We start from the raw sequence: 22,198 nt of genomic DNA, 5'->3' as shown, positions 1-22,198 counted from the left end.
TCCAAATCCCAATTTATCCATCCCATTCCCACAACAGCCTGACTTAATCCTATTTAGAATTACTCAATTGAATCCAGGTTATCCTCCTCCACTTGCTAAATGCTATTAATGCATTCACATGTCATGACAACTTCCTTTTGACAGCTATGTTGATATTCCTGTCAATTAATGCACTTAAGTCTTATTCAGCTGGCTTCCCACATCCAGTCCTGTGTGTTTGGTTGATTACCAGGACTCAAATGCAGCCCCTATGTTGTTCCAGGTATAATACACCTTGTTACAGTCTGTCCATCAATTTACTCCATCAAGATATCTAATTCTGATGAATACATCTGTACATTTTCATCAATTACTTATGTTAAACAGGAAACCTCTTAAGGACCCCCATGCAGGGTGAGAGAGTCCATTATCTCAGTTCCATTACATATGACATTAGAACCCTGAGGACAGGAAGGGGGAGTAGTTTAATGGATGGTCAAGTCTAAAAGATAAGGAAAAACTTCTGTTGAGATTTGTTTCTTCTTCTTAAATAAGAAGAGCTAACATATGCCAATCTCCTTTTTGAAGGATGGCTGGTATATTCTGTATTTTAGACTGATGGTCATGTTTCTGACTTGATAACCAAGACCAATGCAGCTAATCATTTTGTGAGTGATCATAGAGATGGTGACTCATCAAGCACAATTTTAAAAAGCACGCTTTCTTAAAAAGCCTACGTAATTTTCTACTTGCAGCTTTAAAATAGTCATTTCATTTATAGATGCCACTAAGCACCACTTTAGAATTAAGACTGCATCAAACTGGAGGCAGCGGAACTTTAATTTATCGTATTAATTTTCTTCCTTAAGATAGCTAATGGAAACTTATGTCAAGCTAATAAATTCTCTGATAAATTTGATTTTCTTAGGATCTGTCATTATTATGTGGTATTTCCCTACATTATAACTGTTTTCTTCATGCTTTGAGAACTCAGATTGCTATGGTACTAGACACTCAAAGAGTGGTGGGAACTTGCAATAGTCATACATACTTTATATATAAATGTTTATGTAAGCAGTGTATATATTTATCATATATTTTATCTCCTAGATTTTACATCTCACATATTCATGTGTGTATATATGATGTATATAAGTTTAACTTCTAATACACTTTGTAAGTACTATATAGGTAAATGTACTTTTAATCCCATACCAAACACCTCTGAACTCCTATAACAGGGCCCCATAAATACTACTGATAAAAACAATCGATTCCCATAAAACTGCTCAGTTAGGATGACTGAGCAGTCTGTATTGCTTCTGTGATAAGGCATTATTTAGCCTTTTCCTGAAATAGCCTTGCTAAGAAGGATTCCATCACTTCAAGTCACAGTCCATTCCATTGCCAGGTTCCTTTGGGATCTTTGTTTATAAATTTTTCTAATGGAGAGCAGCTAATAAAATGGTCTCCTGGAAACTTCACAACTTTCATTTTTTAAATTGTTTTCTTTTTGTAGTTGTAGATGGACAGATGCCTTTATTTTTTCTATTTTGATGTGGTGCTGAGGATCAAACCCAGTGCCTCACACATGCTAGGCAAGCATTCTGCCACTGAGCTACAGCCCCAACTCCACAACTCTCTGTTTTAAAGGTGTTTCTTCCTATCAGTCATTTTCTAAAGGAAGCATAAATTTAACTGTTATGGTCTGGATATGAAGTGTCCCCCTGAAAAGCTCATGTGTTAGTTAATACAGGAATGTTCAAAGTCAAATATGATAAGAGCTACAACCTCCAGGGTGGATCATCCCATTTGAAGGATTAATAATTTGAATGGATAACTGTAGGCAGGTGGACGTGTAACTTGAGGAAGTAGGTCACTGGGGGTGTGCTCATAGGTGGAATCCTATGTTGCCCCTGGCTCTTCCCACTTGCTCTCTCTGCTTCCTGGCTACCATGAGACAACAGATTCCTTCTGCCATGATGATCTGCCTCACTTCAGCCCCAGAGCAATGGAGTGATCAACCATTCTCTGAGTGAAAATAAACTTTTCCTCCTCTAATTTTTTTTTTTTTTTTTGGTAGTGTTGGGAATTGAACCCAGGACCTTGTGCATGCAAGGCAAGCACTCTACCAACTGAACAAGTTTACTGGCAATAAGATGTAAGAAAGTAGAAAAACTATTTGCAAGAGTCTGTGATAATTAAACAATCCTTTTATTGTGCCCAAAATGTTTCAGAGTTGTGGTAACTTAATTTAGAATAATAGACGAATTCTAAACTTTAATGGCATTCTGAGTTGTAATAAAAATTCTCAACAAACTATTATCTACAAATTATTGAATTATTATAAACAATTCAAATAATCTTTCTAATGCTTAAATTCAATGTAGAGTTAAAAAAAAAAAAAAAAGCCAGCGAGTGTGTTTGCTGTTTGTAATCAAATACCTACAAGAACACCTTAGAAGGCTGGGGATGTGGATCAGTGGTTAAGCACCCCTGGATTCAATCCCTGGTACCAAAAAAAAAAAAAAGAGAGAGTGCATACATACATGGTAACAATGTACATGATATCCTATTCCATCAAAAGCAATACAATAGGCCCAAAATATACATAATGGATTAGGGGATTATTTTTTTCATGTTAAATTCCACATTGCAAGTATTTACATTCTATATACCTACTTATGCTACTAAAAATTGAGGCCAGAGTCAGGTGCAGTGGCACACACCTGTCATCCAAGCTACAGGGAAAGGTGTGGTGAGGCCAGAGGATTGCAAGCTCCAGGCAGCCTGGGCAATTAGTGAGACTGTCTCAAAACAAAATAAAAAGGGCTTGGAATGTAGCTCAGTGGTAGACACCTTGACTTTGCATGCTTAAGTTTCTAGGTCTAACCCCCAGTACAAGAAAGAAAGAAAGAAGGAAGGAAGGAAGGAAGGAAGGAAGGAAGGAAGGAAGGAAGGAAGGAAGGAAAGAAAGAAAGAAAGAAAGAAAGAAAGAAAGAAAGAAAGAAAGAAAGAAAGAAAGAAAGAAAGAAAGAAAGAAAGAAAGAAAGAAAGAAAGAAAGAAAAGAGTGAGAAAAGATGCAAATATCTGACAATGTTAGTTTCTCACGTAAATATAAAAATAGACTCGAAAAAATTTTCTTTATTTAATGAATAACTGTTGCTTGTCTTATATCAAGTGTTGTAATTATGTGCTTTATAAAATAGCCCATGTTATCAGCAAATAGCCAGGTGACCAGATGTTGGCAGGAAAAACAAAGGATATATTGGTTACGGTCAGTCATGCAGAGCCTTGATATTATATATTTTTAGCTTAGCTAAATCTCAGCTAATCTCAGCTGTTAGCTTACTGCCAAGTTGGGTTCACAAAGGATGTTTACATTTGTAGTAATGAGGTATTTAAAGATGTTCTGCAAAGGGTAGCAATCCTTAGAATTTTTCAAGACTATTTTAAAATCAAAATTGATTTTCAGACTGTTATATAATTACCATGGTATCCTCTATTTAAAAGTAAAATAATTCTAGAGAAGGAATCCATATAATAAAGAGAGAGAGAGAGAGAGAGAGAGAGAGAGAGAGAGAGAAAGAAAAGTAGTAGGAAAGATGTGGGATAGTGTGTGGCTAAGAATGCAGACTCTGGAGCCAGACTACCCATGCTTGTATGCTGGCTCTACCGTTTACTGGCTGTGTGACCTTTGGCATGTTACTTAAAAACTCTGTGCTTTGGTCTCCATATATCTAAAATGAGAATACTTCCTGGGGTTGTTGTGAGGATTAAATGACATAAATACATTTGAAATTCATGAAATAACACCTGACATATCGCTAGTACTTTTATTTGCTTCCATTATTACTAACCTATTCTGTGGCATGAAGAATACCAACTATGAAAAAGGAAGCATATCCTTTAGAAGGAAGCCCATAAATCCAACAATACTGAATAGTTCCTATGTGCCCAGGAGGGTTCCAATTACAGGAGTAGAGTAGGGAAACAGGACAGATAAGGGTCCCTGCTCTCATGTAAATTAGCCAAGTAACAGATTAAATAAAAATAAATAAGTAATTTTTAAAAACTCAGATTGCACAATGAAGAAAACCAAACAATGAATCAGAAAACAGCAAAGTACTCTACTATAAAATTCTGTTTTAAGAAATGCAAGAGATTAAATGCACTTTAAAATGCCTTATGTGTCAAGGTCCTGTACAGGAAAAAATTACCCTTACACTCCTGTGGATTCAAAATGAGTTTACGTGATAATGGTTCTTAAGTTTGTCTGCAACCTGGAATCACTAAAATAGCCACTTTCACCTGATGGAGGCTCTTGCTGGTAGCCTAAGTTATCCTAAATGAAAAGCACCAGCCACAGATCAGGAAATTCAAAAACCACTTGTCTAACAGATGGAGCATGGAACTGTGGGTATCAAGTCCAATTGTTATCTCTTTATGTGACTTTTAACAAGCTCTCGAAATGTTCTCTACTTAGGGATCATATTGTTAAATAAGAATCATTCAACAGGTGGTATAAGAATTTCATCTTCAAAATGGCATGGAGGCACACATCTGTAAGCCCAGCTGCTTGGGAGGCTGAGGCAGGAGGGTGGCAAGTTTGAGGCCAGCCTGGACAACTTAACAAGACCCAGTTTCAAAATTTTTAAGAAGTTGAGGGTGGGGGAGGGTGTGGAGAGATGTCTTGCCTAGTATGCATGAGGTCTTGAGTTCAATCCCCAGCATTACACAACAAACCAGAATTATTTCAGTTTTGTAAACTGTCAGACTCTACAAAGAGCAATGAATGGGACTCAAAAAAATAGCATGCATTTAAACTTGCATGTCCCTTTTACCCTCTGCCACTTGGCTACAGAGAGCACATAATCCAGCTGTTTCCATTCAGTGTCTAATACCCAGAGTAAACAACTCTTCCTAAAATATTAAAAAACTTTAAAGAGATTATATCTTTGATCTACCTCATTATATACCAATTTGAAAACACACCTCACTCTGAAGCTGGGAAACTTCTCTCGCAAAGACACTGTCAATGGTGGCAGGCATCTGCTTATAAAGAGAGTTGGAAAGGTTGACCTTCACATTGCCTCTGTATTTTGCCTAGAGGAAATAAAAAGAAAATGAAAATCCCCCTCCTTTTTAATTTTTTTTTAATTTTTTACTGTAAATAATAGAATAAAATTTTCTGTAGAAACCTCACTGATTAAACAATTTTAAATTAAACCTGCACTTGAATTTTAAATACCAGATCTGATAAATGTACTCTGAAGAGAGAAAGACTTCCAATTTGTGATGGAGAAAGCTTTAAGTGGTATATGCAAGAATGTTGTGACTTTTCTTTTAGTGAAACCCATGCACGTTTCTAAAAAATAAATCTACTTGTGTGTGTTGACAGGTTCATATGTTTGAACAGTGAAGAAGCAGTCTGAGAACCATGAGACATTTGAGTTGTTCCAGAAAATACAGATCTTTAAAACTTACTGTCAGGTTCCCAACAACGAAGAATAGTGATTACTAGAGGCTGGGAAGGAGGAATGGGGATAGGCTGGTAGGCCGGGTAGCAGGCACCAAAGCACAATTAGCTAGAAGTATTTCTCGGATACTTTTAGTATTCCTCTAATTCACAATAATGGGGTAGACAGGGAAGAATTGGAGGACGTTGGATTAGACAAAGCGGTGTAAAGGGAAGGGAGGGGGAATGGGAATAGGAAAGATAGCAGAATGAATGGGACATTACTCTCCTATGTGCATATATGATTACATGACCAATGTGATTCTATATCACGTATAACCAGAAGAATGAGAAGTTATCTTCCATGTATGTATAATATGTTAATACATTCCACTATCATGTATAACTAGAAAAGAATAAAAACAACAAGCTCTCCTTCCACAGCACCACAGGATGACCAGCTTACAGAACCTATTATGTGTATTGTAGTGAGGCCTAGACGAGATTCAAATGCAAAGTAATAAAAAAGAGATGGAAACGTCAATTAACCTGATTTGATCAGCACATCTTGTGTACGTGTGTTGAAACATCACACTGTACCCAATAAATATGGACAATTATTACAGATCAATCAAAAAAACTAATGTTTAAGAAGATGGTTAATGACCCTGATTTGATCCTTACCCACCTTATGCACGTATCAAATTATCACACTGCATAATCCTACAAATTCGTACGATTAAGATAATAATTATTATTTTTTCAGGCACCCTTTTGTTCTAGGCCCCCCTGGAGAGCCACAGTGAGCAGGAGTGGGAGGGGGCCTGTCTGCTCATGCACCTTCCCACCCCCAGCCTGTGCTGGCTCTGAGGGAGCTCAATCATTACTGGAAAAGACAAACACCCATTCACCACTTGCTCTTGGGAAAATTAGGTTCAAGGGAACACAATAGATCACCCACTTGCAATTTTTTGCTCTGCAGTTAACTCCTTCAGGAAAATCAATCAAACACAAGTTGGGAACACCAAGAATTTCTCTGCCCAGGAGAAATAACACAGCTGATATAAATAAACAAAACTGTGTTCTGTGGGTGAGTCCTTGCGAACCTGATTTGGGTGTTGATTTATTGAGCATCTGTTTTATCTGAGCCTTTTGTCTCCACAATTCTAGATGTTGGTAATAATAAAAGAAAACGTGCTGATTTTCTCAAAATCATTTCAGGTTACCAGATCATATACGAAGAACCCCACGTTGATCTTTTTCCAATATAACTTTTGGAACACTAGAGGTCAGTCATTTACAACACCATCTTAACCGCTCTCTTCAAGTTTATCTATGTGCAGACTGCAGCAATGCCTCAATAGAGAAATGATTGTCAACACTGTGCTTTACAGTGCAAGATTAACTGTAGTTCTAAATGCTCTCAGAAAAACTACACAATTTTTCAGCTGGAAAATGCATTTAGCATAGTTCTCACTCTGTGGTTTCAGAATAGAAATTTCTGTTGAACTCAATTTTATCCCACTCAAAAATAGCTTAAATTAAATTTACTTGTCAGAGATACTATGGCTTATGGAAACATGTAATAAGATGTACTTATTTCCAAAATAATATTCAACTGTTAATCTCTAATACATCCATTAGGAAATCAATAGTTTGAAATTTTAAAAATAAATCATTTTCCTAATTTTTTCTATTTATTGAATGAAAGTATTCCTTTTCAAGAGTAATACTATGTATAAAAAAAGTTGGAGTCAAAATATAGACATACAGTATATAATAAAATGTATTGAGCAAATATAGCAAAATATCTCAATTAATATTGATCATAGAGTTAGACAATAATCTAGATATTACCAACATTCAGTGATGCCTTCAAAAATATTCTTCAACTTTAATGCAGACACACAGACTTTTTATCTATATAAATAGAAAAACACGAGCCATTTTGAAAGTTTTTAAGAACTTACCTCTGAAATAAAAGCGCCAATATTTTTAACATGGGTTAGCATGGGAGTGTCAGGCACAAATGTACATTTGTCCTTAGATTTTTTATACTCTTCTTTATAATGGATCTAAAAAAAAAAAAGAGAGAGAGAATCATGTACATGAGAAAGAAGAAAAACAATTGTAATGACCTTTTTTGAACAGAAAATGGAGGTGATAAATTCCATTTTCTGAAGTAAATATTCAAGTGTGGAACAATTCTCAAAATAAGCCAAATTGAATAAATGGATATCCAACCCAGAACTGCAAAGCCATGCAGTGGGGTGAGAAAAGACTTACCTCCAATGAGCAAGGGCCCAGTTACCATTAAGGAGCAACACTAAGAAGATTGGGCCACAGAGGATGGGTCCCGCTTCCCCAGCATAATTATCAAAAGGTCCATTTCACTGCCACAAGTGTCCTAGTTTGTTGAGATTTTTAAGACACTGACCTTGACAGGTAAGTCTGTGTTCAAACAGAAACATCCGTCTACCTCAAGACAAGCAGTCTTTAGAACAGACATAATACATTAAGAAGAAAGAGGCAGAAATTAAACAAATGGAGGTTATTACTAGCAATGTCACCCATACAGGCTGGATGGAAGGACTGGGGCTTCCACTGTGGGCTTCTGTTTACTAATTAATCCCCCAAACCAATAAAACTTTTCTGATTTATTAGCACCCTTTACCTCCTCATCCCTCTCCCCTCCCCACAACAAGAGCAGAATCTGTCCAGGTGCTAGAGATTATTCTAGAATACCCCCTGGCCAGGGGCAGGCAGATCAGCCAAAGAAAGTCCCCAAAGGTTTAGCTGAGCGTGTTCATTTCTTCACTCAAATTGACCAGCAAAATGAACCACTCCCTTCTCCTTGAGGAGAGCCCATGGACACACAAGCCAAAAGAAGTCAGGAACTTCAAGGACCTCAACTGTCATCCTACCGTCATGCTAATTGGTACACAAACTGAAAACTGGGGAGGCAAAACCACGCCAAGAGATTGGAGGCAATTTGTTGAAAGTTATGTCTCCCTATAATAAAGTCATGTTTATCTACCCAAGACTGTAAATACTCAGGCTGGAAAAACTGTCCCAAGTCAGACAATAAATTATATAGTCTTCCTAATTATAACCCCAAAGTGACGTTTAATTGTATACACTACCTGGTTCTTAGAGGACGTGATTAATATTGATGTTACATGCTAACATTCCCTGGAGATTTTGCCATATGCAAACCTGATTTGAGGGGCATTACTTGACCTAAGGTATAACCAGATACAAACATATTAAGTAAAGTTATTTCAAAATTCCCCTATTTCACTGCTGCGGCTCTTAGATATTAATGCCTCCCACATTAAACACTGGCTTTATTCATGAAATCAACATGAGAACATATTTATCTTATCTGAGCACTAAATTACTTTTTTTCTTCTCAGAGATTAGCCATAATTTTAGGTTCCTGCAAATCGCCCTCCTCAGTCACTAGTAATTAAATCGTTAATGGCAGTATGATAAATAGTAGGCTATTTTGATCATACAGAGGGAAAAAAAAAAAAAGTATCTCTGTTATATAATTAAGTGTGAGAAAAAATAGCCTATCATTAGGCTTAAGTTTGACTCATTATTTTTATCTTTTGCCACATCTTTTCCCCATCACATTCGCATTCTTCTCCACTGTGGTATGTGCTTACGGCTACAGGCCTCCTGATAAAGTCTGACATACACAGAATGTTCTGGATAGGAGTGCTGGATAAGAGTGAAGGATTTACTTCCTTTACTAGGCAGGCAAATAGTTCAGTCTTAATTGAGGGCTCCGTTAACTCTCTTTGGTCTTTACTAAAAAGATACCTACATTTGCATCTCTGAATTGAAGTTACATTTAAAAACAAGATCATTTGCTACTGCCCTTCCATTGTTCAGATCATAAGGCCATTAGCATTCACACACCCAGGATTGTGTGGATTTCTGATGAATCTCTGTGTGCGATTTGAGTTTTCAGACAAATAAAGAACGTTATGTATTAATAGCCTTGCTATGCCAGAATGGGCAGCAGCAGTGATTTCAACACCAGGCATTAAGCCACCGTAATAACCGTGAGAGGACAGAAACAAAGGTGCCTGGGAGGAGAGCATCCACCTTTCTAAGACTGACCCACCTACCTCCATCCAGGTTTTGTGCATAAAGAGGGGGAAAAAAAAAACAAACACCCATTTAAGTCACTGGTCACTGTATTTGGGTTTTCCTGATAGAGCCATCTGCACTTATAAACTATACACAGCACAACATATTTTCAAAGTAAAAATAACAGGGGGTCAAAGTTGATGACTTTATAATCAATAAGATGCCCCCAAACATTTATTTTCTCCTTTGAACCCACCCACTAACCCCAGGATGTCTCGACTACAATTAAATTAGCTCAGCATCGCTTCCTTCTCCTGGTCGAGTTTCTTCCAGAGAGTATGAAATTAGCTAATGGATGACATTGGATGACAGAAATGGAAAGGTTTGAGGATATTTCTTCTTATAAACATTCTGAACTGGTAGTATCTAGAAAGTCTTTTCACAAATGAAATCATACCAATTTAATTCAGTAAAGCCTGGAAGAAAAAACGTGGCTCCAGTGTTATTTGTTAACCGGGCACACGTCATTGCCAAGGTCACTCTCCCAAGTTTCCTTACACGGTCCAGGCTTTTTCTGGAGGGGTGACCACAGAATTTAACACTTTTAGCCTTGAGAGGATTTATCTGCAATAAATGGTGTGTGTTTGCCTGGAAGATGTTCTCACTGCCTGAAGCTTCGAACCACAACAGTGAGTCAGAGGCTGCAGGCAGATGCAGCCCAACTTGTTCTGCAGAAGGTTTTTTATGCCTTGTTTACACAAAACATACAAAAGATTCCCCTCTGCCCCATATTTTTTATGGCCACCTGTCAGAAGGCTACTAGAGCCATAATTCTGGATGCTCAATAGAATGGGTAGGTTTAATTCATGTCAGGAAATAATTAAGAATTTGACAAACAGGACTAACAGAGAATGCCTACTTGGGGAAATAAAGGGTTAAATAGAGAGGCCACCTCTGAGCACTAGGTGTCCTTCAGAATTGGGAAGTGAGTCACACAGAAGGAAAGCCCATAATGTGGGTAGAGCAGATGCAACTCAGAAACTAAGTGGGGCCAAAGAAAGGAAAAAAGAAAAAAGGATTTAAAAAAAATAAAAAGAAAGCCATGAAAAATGCCTATGCTGATCCCCAAAGTGAAGCCACTTGACCTGAAAAACTGACATTTTCTCTCAGAGGAGGATTCTAAACATCGCGCAGGCCTCCCAGGACAGATCTCCAGGCTGATCTCACTTAACATTTGTATAAACGGTCTGGCATGCAAGGGATGACACAGCAGGGTCCCCAGGTCCGCTGATGAGCCTGGCTCTGGCGGAGAGTGAAATGGCAAGCAGAAAGCCATGAGCCCAGAAGCCCTCAAAGGACCAGGAGGGGAAGCAGGAAGGCACAGATTAGATCCGGCCCTGGCGAGGTAAGAAGAATTCCAACTACTATCAAAAGATGATGGGCCCTAAGCTGTCAGCCACACGTCAGAAATTAGAAATGGAAATGTCTCTGACACACCACAGAGATGGGTTTGACAGCGTTCTGCACCCCCAACAAGTCCAAGAAATTCTCAACCACCTCACCAAGGGTGCTGGGAGGGAAACAAAGCAGGGTCCCACTCTACCACAGGTCACCTACAGCTGAGTGCTGTGCGCAGTTCTGGTCACCATACCCTGACAAAGACACAGGGAAGATCAGACGGCGGAGGACATGTGGAGAGGCAGCTCTCTGAAGAGAAACCCAAAAAACTACCCTTCTCATCTGACAACTGAGGCACAGAGGAATGTGACCACTTCCCAGGCTCTGGACATGTCCTCACCCCAGCCTCACCAGGTGGCCTTGGCTAAGCCATTCAAACTTGGGTCTCACACCAGTAAACTGAGGCTTACGGAACTTAAGGTACATGCTTGGCACACAATTTTAAAATGCACCTGGAGTGCCTGGCTCATAGCAGGGGAGGAAGGACATCTGATGGCCAAGACTTGGGGTTCAGTCAGACTTATGTCAAATCTCAGGGAGCTCCTGGGCTAAGAGGCTTGATCTGTGGCTTGTGAGGCTGTTAGCTGATAGTCTGTCTGAGACATGACGGATTATTTAAAAAAAAACAAGACACTGGAAGGTGTGTGTTTAAATTTGAGACCAGAGGTGGGGAGGTTGGGGTGGGGGTGCAGAACTCATGCACTAAATTAAACGCAGGACACCAGTAGATGGCACAATGAGAAATCTAATACAGGCTCCACTAAAACTCCAGTCTAACTGCCGCATGGCCTCAATTTTTTCTGTTCCAGCTTCATGATTGGTGCATTTAGATAACTCTGTAGCCACAGAGACTATAAGAGAGACAAGAATTTCAAATTTAAGTTCATCTGTTCCCAATTAAAACACTGATAACACTGAGAATGTATAAGAAAGTTATTACTTAATGATAGATTTAACCAAATGGCTCAAAAGCTAAAAGTTTAATGGAATCCAATATGCCAAGTCCTTCAAGGAAGAATTAAAACTCATTCTTAAAAAGACTGTACAAATTCCTTCTTTCATTTTGTGTGTGGGAGTTTGTTGTTGTTGTTATTGTTTGTTTTGTTTTGTTTTGTTTTTTTGGTGAGGAGACAAAAAGATTATTTTTTCAGGTTCCCCAATAATAAATATAAAAATTCTAAAAATGGGGTATCTTGATAGGTATAGAATTCTATTTGCAAACAGCATATGAACATGTACACTGATATAAATTAAATCAAAATTATCATGTTCTAAATATTTAAGTAGTACAGATGTCTGTTACATATCATAAATCTATGAAAAATAGAAGCTACTTCCATATGTTTGATTTCACCTAAAGGGGAAAAAAATAACATGACCTTTGCAAAATGATAAAGGCTATCAGACCTCACTAGAGGTTGGTTTTAAAGTCACTGTTAAGTGATCTGACTCAAAATAACTCCGACAAACTGTCTAATTAAAGTTACTACTTCAATCCTAATAGTATATTGAAACTATTACAAGGGAGGCCATAATAATTACACTTCTACAAAAACATCAAAGCTGGAACTATCTCCAGAGTTAGGAATTTGTAGTTTCAAATGACAGCCTTACTAATGCTAATATTAGTATCATAAGTAATGATAAAGCTAAGATAAACTTTGCATGGAAATCTACAGTGAGAGATAACACAGCAGAGAAAAAAAGAGGGCTTTGTTTTCAACTCTCAGTGCTTAACTATGTGATCCAGCAAGTTACTTAACTTCTGTGCCTCTGTCTCCTTGCTTCTAAAATGGAAAAACAGAAAGACCTATCTCATAAGCTGCAATGCCTGGCTCAGAGTACTCAATAAATCCTAACTGTCAATGTCATTCCATTATTATTTCAATTTACAAAGAACGTTCACATACATAAGTAGCTTATTACTATTAAGTAATAATACAAAGAAATACTTTATTTAAAATTTAATTAAATCCCATGTCGAGTATATGGAAAGGGTATGATTCATATCACCACTCTTTGGCTCTTTCTGACAAATCAGAATGAAATGAAGAGTCATATATAAAACACAATTGGATGGATGGATGCAAAGTTAAGTTCTAGTTGGGATATTTAATAACAGCTAATATTTATTGAGTACACTCATGTTCAAAGAGTATGCTTAGCATTTAATCTAACTATTATAAATATTACAGTTCATAAACTGAGCCCCACCAGGTTAATAACCTTCCCAAGGTTACTATTGAGTGGATTCAGGCAGATTGATTCAGAGGACCTGCTGCATGGTACCCCACTGCCCACGATGAATTTCCTTTGAACACAAACACTTTTCGAATATTCTCCTCACTCTGCTCATTACCGACAACAGAAATAACCATACTGTCTTCATCTCTCTAAATGAAGACACAGGCATGTGTTTACAGGAACCAAATTTCCTTTATACCAGCAATTCTCACATCTGTTTATGAGGATCAGCTGAATTTTCATCCCTAGTGACTAATGTTTTTCTTTGTGCTTCTAGAATTCTAGTTTGCAGATTTACTAAATAGGTAGTATGTGCATTTCAAATAATTTCAGGATTACCTTGAAATGTAATAGCAACTAATCCCATTTACTGAAAAAAAAATGCTCCTTTTCAGTAATATCATCATCTAGATCAGGATTTTCAATATGCAGTTTATAAATCCTGAATTGTAAATGGATGTTATATGCATATAGGTATATGCCTTTTCTTAGTTTGAAAAATGATTGCATTCATCAGATTCTTCAAAAGGCCCTCAAAAATATTAACAATGATTTAGCTAGACAGCCTCCAAACCAAATTACATCATTATATTAATTTTAGTCTTTGGGGTTCTCAAATGGAATATGCTTTGCAACCCAAGGCCTTATGAGTTCATGGCAGAAAGAGAGCAAAATTCATGAGAGACAGGATTCTGGATCATGAATGGGGAAACTTGTTCCAGCAGAAATTCTCTGTAAAGGTGACCTTAGGGAAATCACTTAAAATTTCTGGACTTAGTTCCCTGGGCCTGGAAAATAACTGTATGTTACCTAATGATGTCAGGGTTTTCTCCCCAGCTCTATGATGATATAACTGTTCCACACCTGCAATGCAAAGTCACACAGAAGTCACCGGAGCCACTTACATCACTAATGAGTTCAGTACATTTTCTGGCCAATTCCATGCTTAGGTCTTCAATAACAGGCTTCGGGAATACCTGTTCAGAAAAAAAAAAAAGGAACATTTTGTCCTCACCCATTACAGAACAAATTCGTTCTTGGGTACATTAAGTGCTCTCTCACGTACCTTGTCTTCTTCATCTTCTTCTTTCTCTGAGTTTCCCTCTTCAGTTCCCTCTTTCCCAGCCTCAAACGCAGGGTCCCTCATTCTTACCCTGTCAAAATATTTATATTTTTAAACTTCACTAGTGTAGCATCTTTTTTTTACAAACCACAGCACACTGGAGCTCCTATGTGTCTCTGGTGCTCGGGCAGGAATGACCTTGCCAGGCGTCACCCCTGGCTCACACTTCACCCTCCTTATCTCAATGGAGTGTGAGGGAATGGAATGGATCCCAGGGCTCTGCCAGGGTCAGCCTCACAGGAGGAAAGAACACTTTCTCAGGCGAAATCCAATCTGACAAACTTAAAGACAATATTCTTCAAACTGGTTAAGAAATCCAAAAGAGAAAATTTATCTTTCACTAATTCAATTCATTCATGAAACAGTATAAAAAGGACTTAGAGGGTCTAGGAAAATTTCTCAGCTAACGGTGCTCAAGATACCACAGCCCAAAGCCTGTTATCGCAAAGATTCCTCAACTCCGTCTAAATAAAGCTTTCTCTGGAATGTCAGCTCTGATTCCATATAGGGAACCTGGATCATTCAGACTCATTTCATTAACCTAAATTAAACATTTTATGAGACATTCACATACTTTCCACAACCTAAAAAATCCCCCACTTTATATTAGCTTATTAGGAGCTGGTAATTTATTACGAAAAGCCCTTTGAACCACTTCAAAGAATCTATTCTGAGTTAATTATGACTGTTAATCTTATATTAGGGAGCATTGTATTGTATTAATTGTAAACATCATTAAACATGTGCAGTTGCTGTTAATACATGTTGATATATCATTGAAGAATTCTAGAAATATCACTGCTTCAAAAAATAATCATCCTCTTGGATTCTGCTCAATGTGTCAATTTTCACAAATTCACTAGTTATTTGTGAATTCCTCAGTGCTTACTATACACTTGGGAAAAGTTGGAAAAATAAACTATCACAATATTTATTATGGGGTATATGTCACCAGTTATATTACTAAATATATATTTCTCACAAAAAATCCTCTATTGTCCATTTAGGCAATTTAAGACTCAATATAATGCATAATTTATTCATTTGGCTATTTTAATCATAAGGTGAATTTATTTTTACAAAGCAATAGCATATTAGTGTTAGATATTGTAAAAATACCCTATGGTGAATAATGAAACTGCTTATATAAAATGCATCTTTAATCAAAATAATAATTCCAAACAGCCAAATAGAATACCATTTTCTCTTGATATGCAATCTAGTTTTCAACTTATTAAGGCCTTGGCCTTAATAAAAAAAAAAAAAAAAAACATCATTCAAGAATTGCTGGATGAACTCTTGGCCTTACCTAAACTGAAAATTCTGACAAGAAAAACATCCCACATAATTGTAAAAAATAGATCATTTCTCAAATTGTGTTTCATGAGGGAAAAGTCCAAAACAATATTTGGCAGGGAAAAAAACAAGTTTCTGTTTAAATGTTAAATGTTTCATGTTTGGGAGACCTGTATACTAATCCCTACCTGCCTCTTAGAAATCCACATGCCATAATGACATTTGGATTTTCAGCCAAAAATAGACCTGTTTAGGTTTCCTTAACCTGCCATTTCCCAAACAAGAATCCTGTCCATTTCATCTCATCTATCGTTTTTTTTTTAATGACACCTGTTACCCCAGAAAACTTCTTTTTTCATTCTTCTATAAAGTATTATTTAGGGAAACACTGCTCTATTCGGACAAAATGTCATGTTCTAAAAGAATTATTGGTATTGTCATGAAATGATTTGGGGGGGAGGTGTGAGCCACATCCCCAGTCCTATTTTGTATTTTATTTAGAGACAGGGTCTCAATGAGTTGCTTAGCACGTCACTTTTGTTGAGGCTGGCTTTGAACTTTCTATCCTCCTGTCTCAGCCTCCCAAGCAACTGGGATTATAGGCATGTGCCACCGCGCCCGGCTATGAAATGGTTTCTGATACAGGTTAAATTAATGACATTGCATATGGTGCTTACCAGCAAAATGCCAAAAAGAAACTGTTCCTGGCATGCTGAATTTGAAAAGAGGCATGTCATGCCCGCCTAGTGCAGCAGATTCTACAAGGAAACTCACTGGGCGTTATACTTGTTGCATAAGGGGAAAAACACATGGAGACTCTGGTCATTTCCCTCAAGGTTCTGCCAAAAGACTATCGTAATATGCTGTAGAAGATCTATTACATGAATTTTAGGGAGGAAACAAGTTCAAGGGAGTAACAATTTCTAAAAACTTTTCTTATAAACTTCTAGAAGTACAGAGAGGAAATCAAGCCAAAACTGCCTAAGGCACACCTCTCGGCTCATATTTGAGATGACAATGCCGACGTTGCTGGTTGTGATGTCTATTCCCCATGGTGAACTGTCCAAATTAGGGCTGAGCAGCAGCCATCCTCTCGTTCCCGTCATTCAGTGAGTTCTTATTGACTCTCCATTATGCTGCAGGAGAATAATCTGTTGAGATTTGATGCACAAAAGTTTTAAACGCAAAACCAAATACAACATGCGTTTGTTGTGAACACAAATTTTCCATTTGAGATTTTAGAATCAGAATTTCAAAGCCAGTGGGATCCTTAAAGAAAATGAACCTACAGCCCTCTCTTTTACAGAGGACAAAATTAAAGCCAAGCAAAAATAAACTATCTCCTTTGCACAGTTATTCAATGGAGTTCTATAATTACAACCTAACTAGAGCCCTGTTTATTCAAATACAAGTATTGTTAGGCTGGATACTCTGCTTGATGATAGAAGGATACAATGGTGAATAAAACATGTTTTGTGCTAAGATTAGGTACGAAATAAAAATCCCATCATTCAAGACTTGCTGGATGAACTCTTTAATGGATTGTCTGGCAAGCCGCATACACCATTACTTTTGATTGAATGCATCTTTCTTCCTTTCACCTATGAGTATAATATAAAATTCATGTCAAGTTTTCTCTAAAAAATTTTAAGCTCTGCACTTTATCACAGCAAAGCTCTCCTGTCAGTAGCGCTAAAATCTGACTTGGGGGATCAGAAAAGTGTTTTTCATGGACAAAGTTCCCTATCATCTTTTTTTAAACCAAGTTTAATGTTGTATTCTAGTACATATTTTTACCTTGGGGTACCCCCGAAGGGAATATCTGTATAGTTGCTAATCCCTGTTACTTATCCTGCACTTCATTTTTGTTGCTTTTTTTTTTTTTTTTTAAACTTTGGTCATGTCCCCATGCTGTGATACCAAATGGGACCAAGATGGGAATCACATTCCTTATAGTGAGACCTTCAACCTCCAGATCTAGATCTACCATATCCTCTAGGGGAAATTATTTAATCCTTCTCTGCTTCTAATTCTGCATAAACAGAAAAACTAAATTACTGTAAGTTAATAAATGGAAAGCACTTGAACAATTTCCAACTAACCAGTAAAGGTACAGTTACAGGAGAAGCAGGGTTTTCTCATTGAAAAGGGTGAGACTCTGTGCCATCAATATCATCTTTTTTTTTTTTTTTTTTGGAGGGGGCGCTGGTACTAAGGAGTGAACTCAGGGGCACCTGAACACTGAGCAACATCCCCAGCCCTATTTTTGTATTTTATTTAGAGACAGGGTCTCAGTGAGTTGCTCAGTGACTCGCTTTTGCTGAGGCTGGCTTTGAACGCACGATCCTGCTGCCTTAGCCTCCTGAGCTGCTGGGATTTCAGGCATGAGCCACCATGCCCAGCATCACCAATATCTTCTCAAAGGTAAGAAAGGTCTCCCACAACCTGAGAGCCTAAAGATAAGAGCGAAGTTATGTTTTTATGATATACGGGTCTTCCAATCTTTCTGTAGTTTGATATGTATGCATAGGCAACTGTATTTCCATAGTAACTGCTAAGTGGGTGACACCCTTCTCTGGAAACACAGCTCCTGGCCAAGGAAACATATCTGCGCCAGCACTGCAGTCACAGAGCACCTGACTGTCCTCAGTGTCCTGAAGGTCACACATCCCTCGGTTTTTGATGTCTTAAACTTTTTTCACTTCTTTCTCCTTTCTTTTCTTCCTAGTGATAACTAGTGATAGCGGATGTGCTCTTCCTCAACACCATGACAAGGGACTTGCAAATGTAAATTCATAAACAAATAGATCAATCCTGAATTGAAATGAAGGCATCCAGGGGGTGTCACTAAAATATGCACCTTGGTATGCTGATTGTTTTAAATTGAAGGAACTTGCCTAAGGCACACCTCTCAGCTTAAGATGCCGGAAGAGGCTCTTCTGAAGTTCCTATATCTACTGCAGACTAGACCTGCCAATGATAATACAAACTCTCAGTTAATTTTTTCAACCAAGGAAGAGTAAGGTCACATCATAGAAGAGACTGAAAGTCCAACATCACCCCAAGAAACCAGGAAAATTCTGTCCTAGTTACCATTAGTCTCCAGGCCCATTCACTTCCCCTGAAAATCATTTCCTCTAAAACTGCCCTTCCCCCATGAAGAGGGTATATAAGCTTCTGAATCTCACCGGGCCATTGGATACTTGTCCTTTGGGTACTTGTCCTTCCATGATGCCCCCATGTACATAGTAACCTGTATGCCTTGACCTCTGTTAATCTGTCTATTGTCAGTTTATCTCAACAAACTCAATGACTCAAACTTCAGAGAGCAGAGGGGAAGTTGCTTCTCTGTTAAGGAAAACTTGCAGAGATAAAATGATTTGATTTTATACTAAAATGAATTCAATATTTCTTATTATAAAATATCTATCCTAAATGATCAGGTAAGAGAAGAACTAACTTGCCTGATTCAATTTCCTGTTGGGACAGTTTTTCATGCTCATTTTTAGCTGCCTGGTTTTATTTATCACTATCCCTCGGAAAGTTCCTACTTCTTGATGGAATCCCAAGCAATTTTACATTTGCCACATCTTTACACATCACTTGGCATCTGCCCAAAAGAGAACTTTGCTAATAGATAAGTGGGAAAGAAACAAGAAATGAAAGCACTCTAGGGCAATTTGTCCTCTTTATAAAAGAGATGAGTTCTGCTTAATATTAGCCCAGTCTATTTTCATAATTTACATTAATTAACATATCTTCTTTTTAATGGCTCTTTCATTACTGTTTGTTCATTAGAAATCAAAAGAACACAAAGCTACCTTAGTAATCATCACGATTACCACTCGTGCTACTAAAATAAGATTTAATAGGCTTGTTTATATTTAATTTCCATTTTCACACATATAGATCCTACATATGTAGCTAGATACTGAAGGAAGAGAAGAACAAGCAACTGCAAATAATTGGGGGCATAACAATTATTTGATGGAAAGGCCAAAATTAACAGGATAATTTTTTTCTCATTGAGAGAAGAAAGGTGCTCCTATTCACTGTCTATATTAACATAAGCATCCAATGAACTGGTTTAATTTGCAACCTACTTGAGATGTTATTTCAATGACGTTAACACCATGATCACTCCTGCAATCCCAACCCTAAGTAGAACCCCAACGTTTGAGTGGTCTACATGAGATTTATAACTAGAACCAAAAGGTCAAGTCAGATAGAACAGTTTGAATACCACCAAAATTATCTCTTTTCTAGATTATTGTGTGAAATGTGTCAGGAATAATCATGAAGGGCCTTGAAATTGGCATATAAAACAACAACAACAACAAAAACTAGTGGGTATCTTATCTAGAGCTTCATTGGGACCATACTGTCCTTTCACTGCCTTGGAACTACTTTAAAATTGCATAAATTGTTGAAAACTAAAAATAATACAAATTATCCTTATCCACAGAAATGGAAATTAACTGTGTCCTGGGGAACACAATTGATTATTGCCCTGCAGACTGACCCTTTTTCATCTATTTATAAATCTACTACAGCATTCCCTATTACTCATTGCATTTTAGCTTTGAAAATGTACCTTTGACCCAACTGTAACATCTTACTGGTACCCTCATTTATTAATTTTGAAATGTGCTTGTTTATGCTTTAGGAAACTCATTTTTAAAAATTTATCCTTTAACAGTTGTGACTTATTCAATTATCCTCAATTCCTTCTTTAACATTCAGCAAAAAATAGAAAGGGAAAGGGAGTCTTAGAGAACTATCTCTTTTTTCTCAATTGTGAAATAGCTGTAAAAATTTTTGGCATCTATTAAAATCAGCTTTGTTTTGTTTTATTTTGTTTTCAGGTCTGACCTCTTTTGACTTTTGGCAAATGCCACATGTGTGCTTGTACATATGTACATTCACACACAAAAAACACGCACAACACACCCGCGCACGCACACACACATACACACACACTCTCTCTCTCTCTCTCTCTCAAGCAGAGTTAATTCACCACAGCTGCCAGTTCCCGCCTGAAAATCATAAAAGGCTTCAATAAATGCAAAGACTTAATTACTTCTCACATCTGGAAAAACTTGAATATGAGAGTGGATTTATTGAAGAAGCTCTTGGCTTGGCTGTCAACACCATATCCAGAGCCAGAAAGAGAGCAGGCTTGATCACTCTTGGCAATTCTTTAACCCATTCAGAGATAGATGATCATCAATTAATTCATAACATGGCCTGTTTACATGATTTATGAATTTTATGAAAACATAATAAAGTAAATAATTTCCTAGTAACTTATGGAGAAAAGCTGTCTTTGTCATGTTTTGGCAGTTGGAGGTGGGGGGATGATACATTAAACTGTGGAAATAATGAAGTCCTTATATTCAAGGAAACAAAGGAAAGACTTCGAGAGACTCTACAGCATAGTGAGAATGGCCATTAGAATAATAACTTACATAAACACATGCAAAATTAGATAATTTGGCTCTTTCATGAGAAAGTGTGATAAAATGTTTCTGAAAGGGAACTAGGAAAGTTACATGAGCTCATTGAAAGAAGACTTAGCAGAAACTAAGAACTGGGCTGATCTCCGCCAGAAAAGAATATTTAAGCTGGAATTAAGCAAAGTGATAGGATTCAGGGAAGGCATCCAAAGAGCATTTGCAAAGACCCAGGGACAAGAGTTGAAGGGACCAAAAGTTCAATGTCACTGGAGCATACGCAAGGAGAGAAGAGGGAAGAGGAGGAGCTGAGGATCTTGCCAGAGACCTCAGGGGAGAGGATGATGAAGTAAATGTATGGAAATCACTTATCCTAACACAAAAAGCTTAAGCTGGTTTGAACCATGAACCCTTTACAAATAACACAGTTCCTGGTCAATTAACTGTGGAAGCAGCAGCTTTGCAGCTACTCTATTCCCTTTATATGCCTTGAACTTAATTTTTACCCCTCTCTGTTATCATCAGCCAAATGAAATATTCCTTGTGTATCTGGACATTATGAAAATTTCTAGTGAAGAAAGTATTTTCAGGTCTATTATGTCTTTGAAGGAAAATACTCAGGGGAAATCCACTTGTATTATGTGTACCCAGAAATAAATGAAATTTCTGCTAAATGTGTCTATAATATAAATTTTACACTTTTACATTTCTATAATTGCAATTTTATTATTGAAATGTACCTCTTTTCCTACTCTTTACTAAATAAGTGACATCAATGTTTATACTTGAATCTTAAACATCGAATTACTCATACCTACATTTGAAAATGATTTCTACCCTGAAATCGTGATTCCATCATACTGTATGTAAACCAGGAAAAACAATATTGCCAATGCTCACACATTCAGAACTATTGAAACACTAATTCCTGACTATTATTCTAATCATTTCTATAGGTATTTTTCATGTGTAACTCAAAATATAATATAAAAATGGAACGATAACTAAAGTGAATATCTCATGAACACAGTTGTAAAGGTAGTGATGTTTTAAAATAATTGTTACCCTCCTAAGAGTGAGAACTG

General features: G+C 37.3%; 1 protein-coding gene across 3 annotated transcripts in view; it reads right to left on the bottom strand.

The window, feature by feature from the left end:
- Nebl (nebulette) overlaps positions 1-22,198 on the bottom strand; it is a 336,213-nt gene that overhangs the window by 90,650 nt on the left and 223,365 nt on the right. The window contains exons 1-4 of one of the 3 annotated variants that reach the window (XM_027928589.2): positions 14,308-14,390; positions 14,147-14,218; positions 7,409-7,513; positions 4,976-5,086 (exon numbers count right to left, since the gene is read on the bottom strand). The exons of the other annotated variants lie outside the window; for them this stretch is intronic. Coding sequence (XP_027784390.2) covers positions 4,976-5,086; positions 7,409-7,513; positions 14,147-14,218; positions 14,308-14,388 — 369 coding nt within the window. The 5' untranslated portion in view covers positions 14,389-14,390. Of the gene's footprint in view, positions 1-4,975; positions 5,087-7,408; positions 7,514-14,146; positions 14,219-14,307; positions 14,391-22,198 lie in introns of those variants that run through there. 3 annotated transcript variants of the gene reach the window in all.

The sequence above is a fragment of the Marmota flaviventris genome, chromosome 12 (genome assembly GCF_047511675.1).
Source record: "Marmota flaviventris isolate mMarFla1 chromosome 12, mMarFla1.hap1, whole genome shotgun sequence".
Taxonomy (NCBI): domain Eukaryota; kingdom Metazoa; phylum Chordata; class Mammalia; order Rodentia; family Sciuridae; genus Marmota; species Marmota flaviventris.
This window is presented reverse-complemented; position numbering and strand designations above follow the sequence as displayed.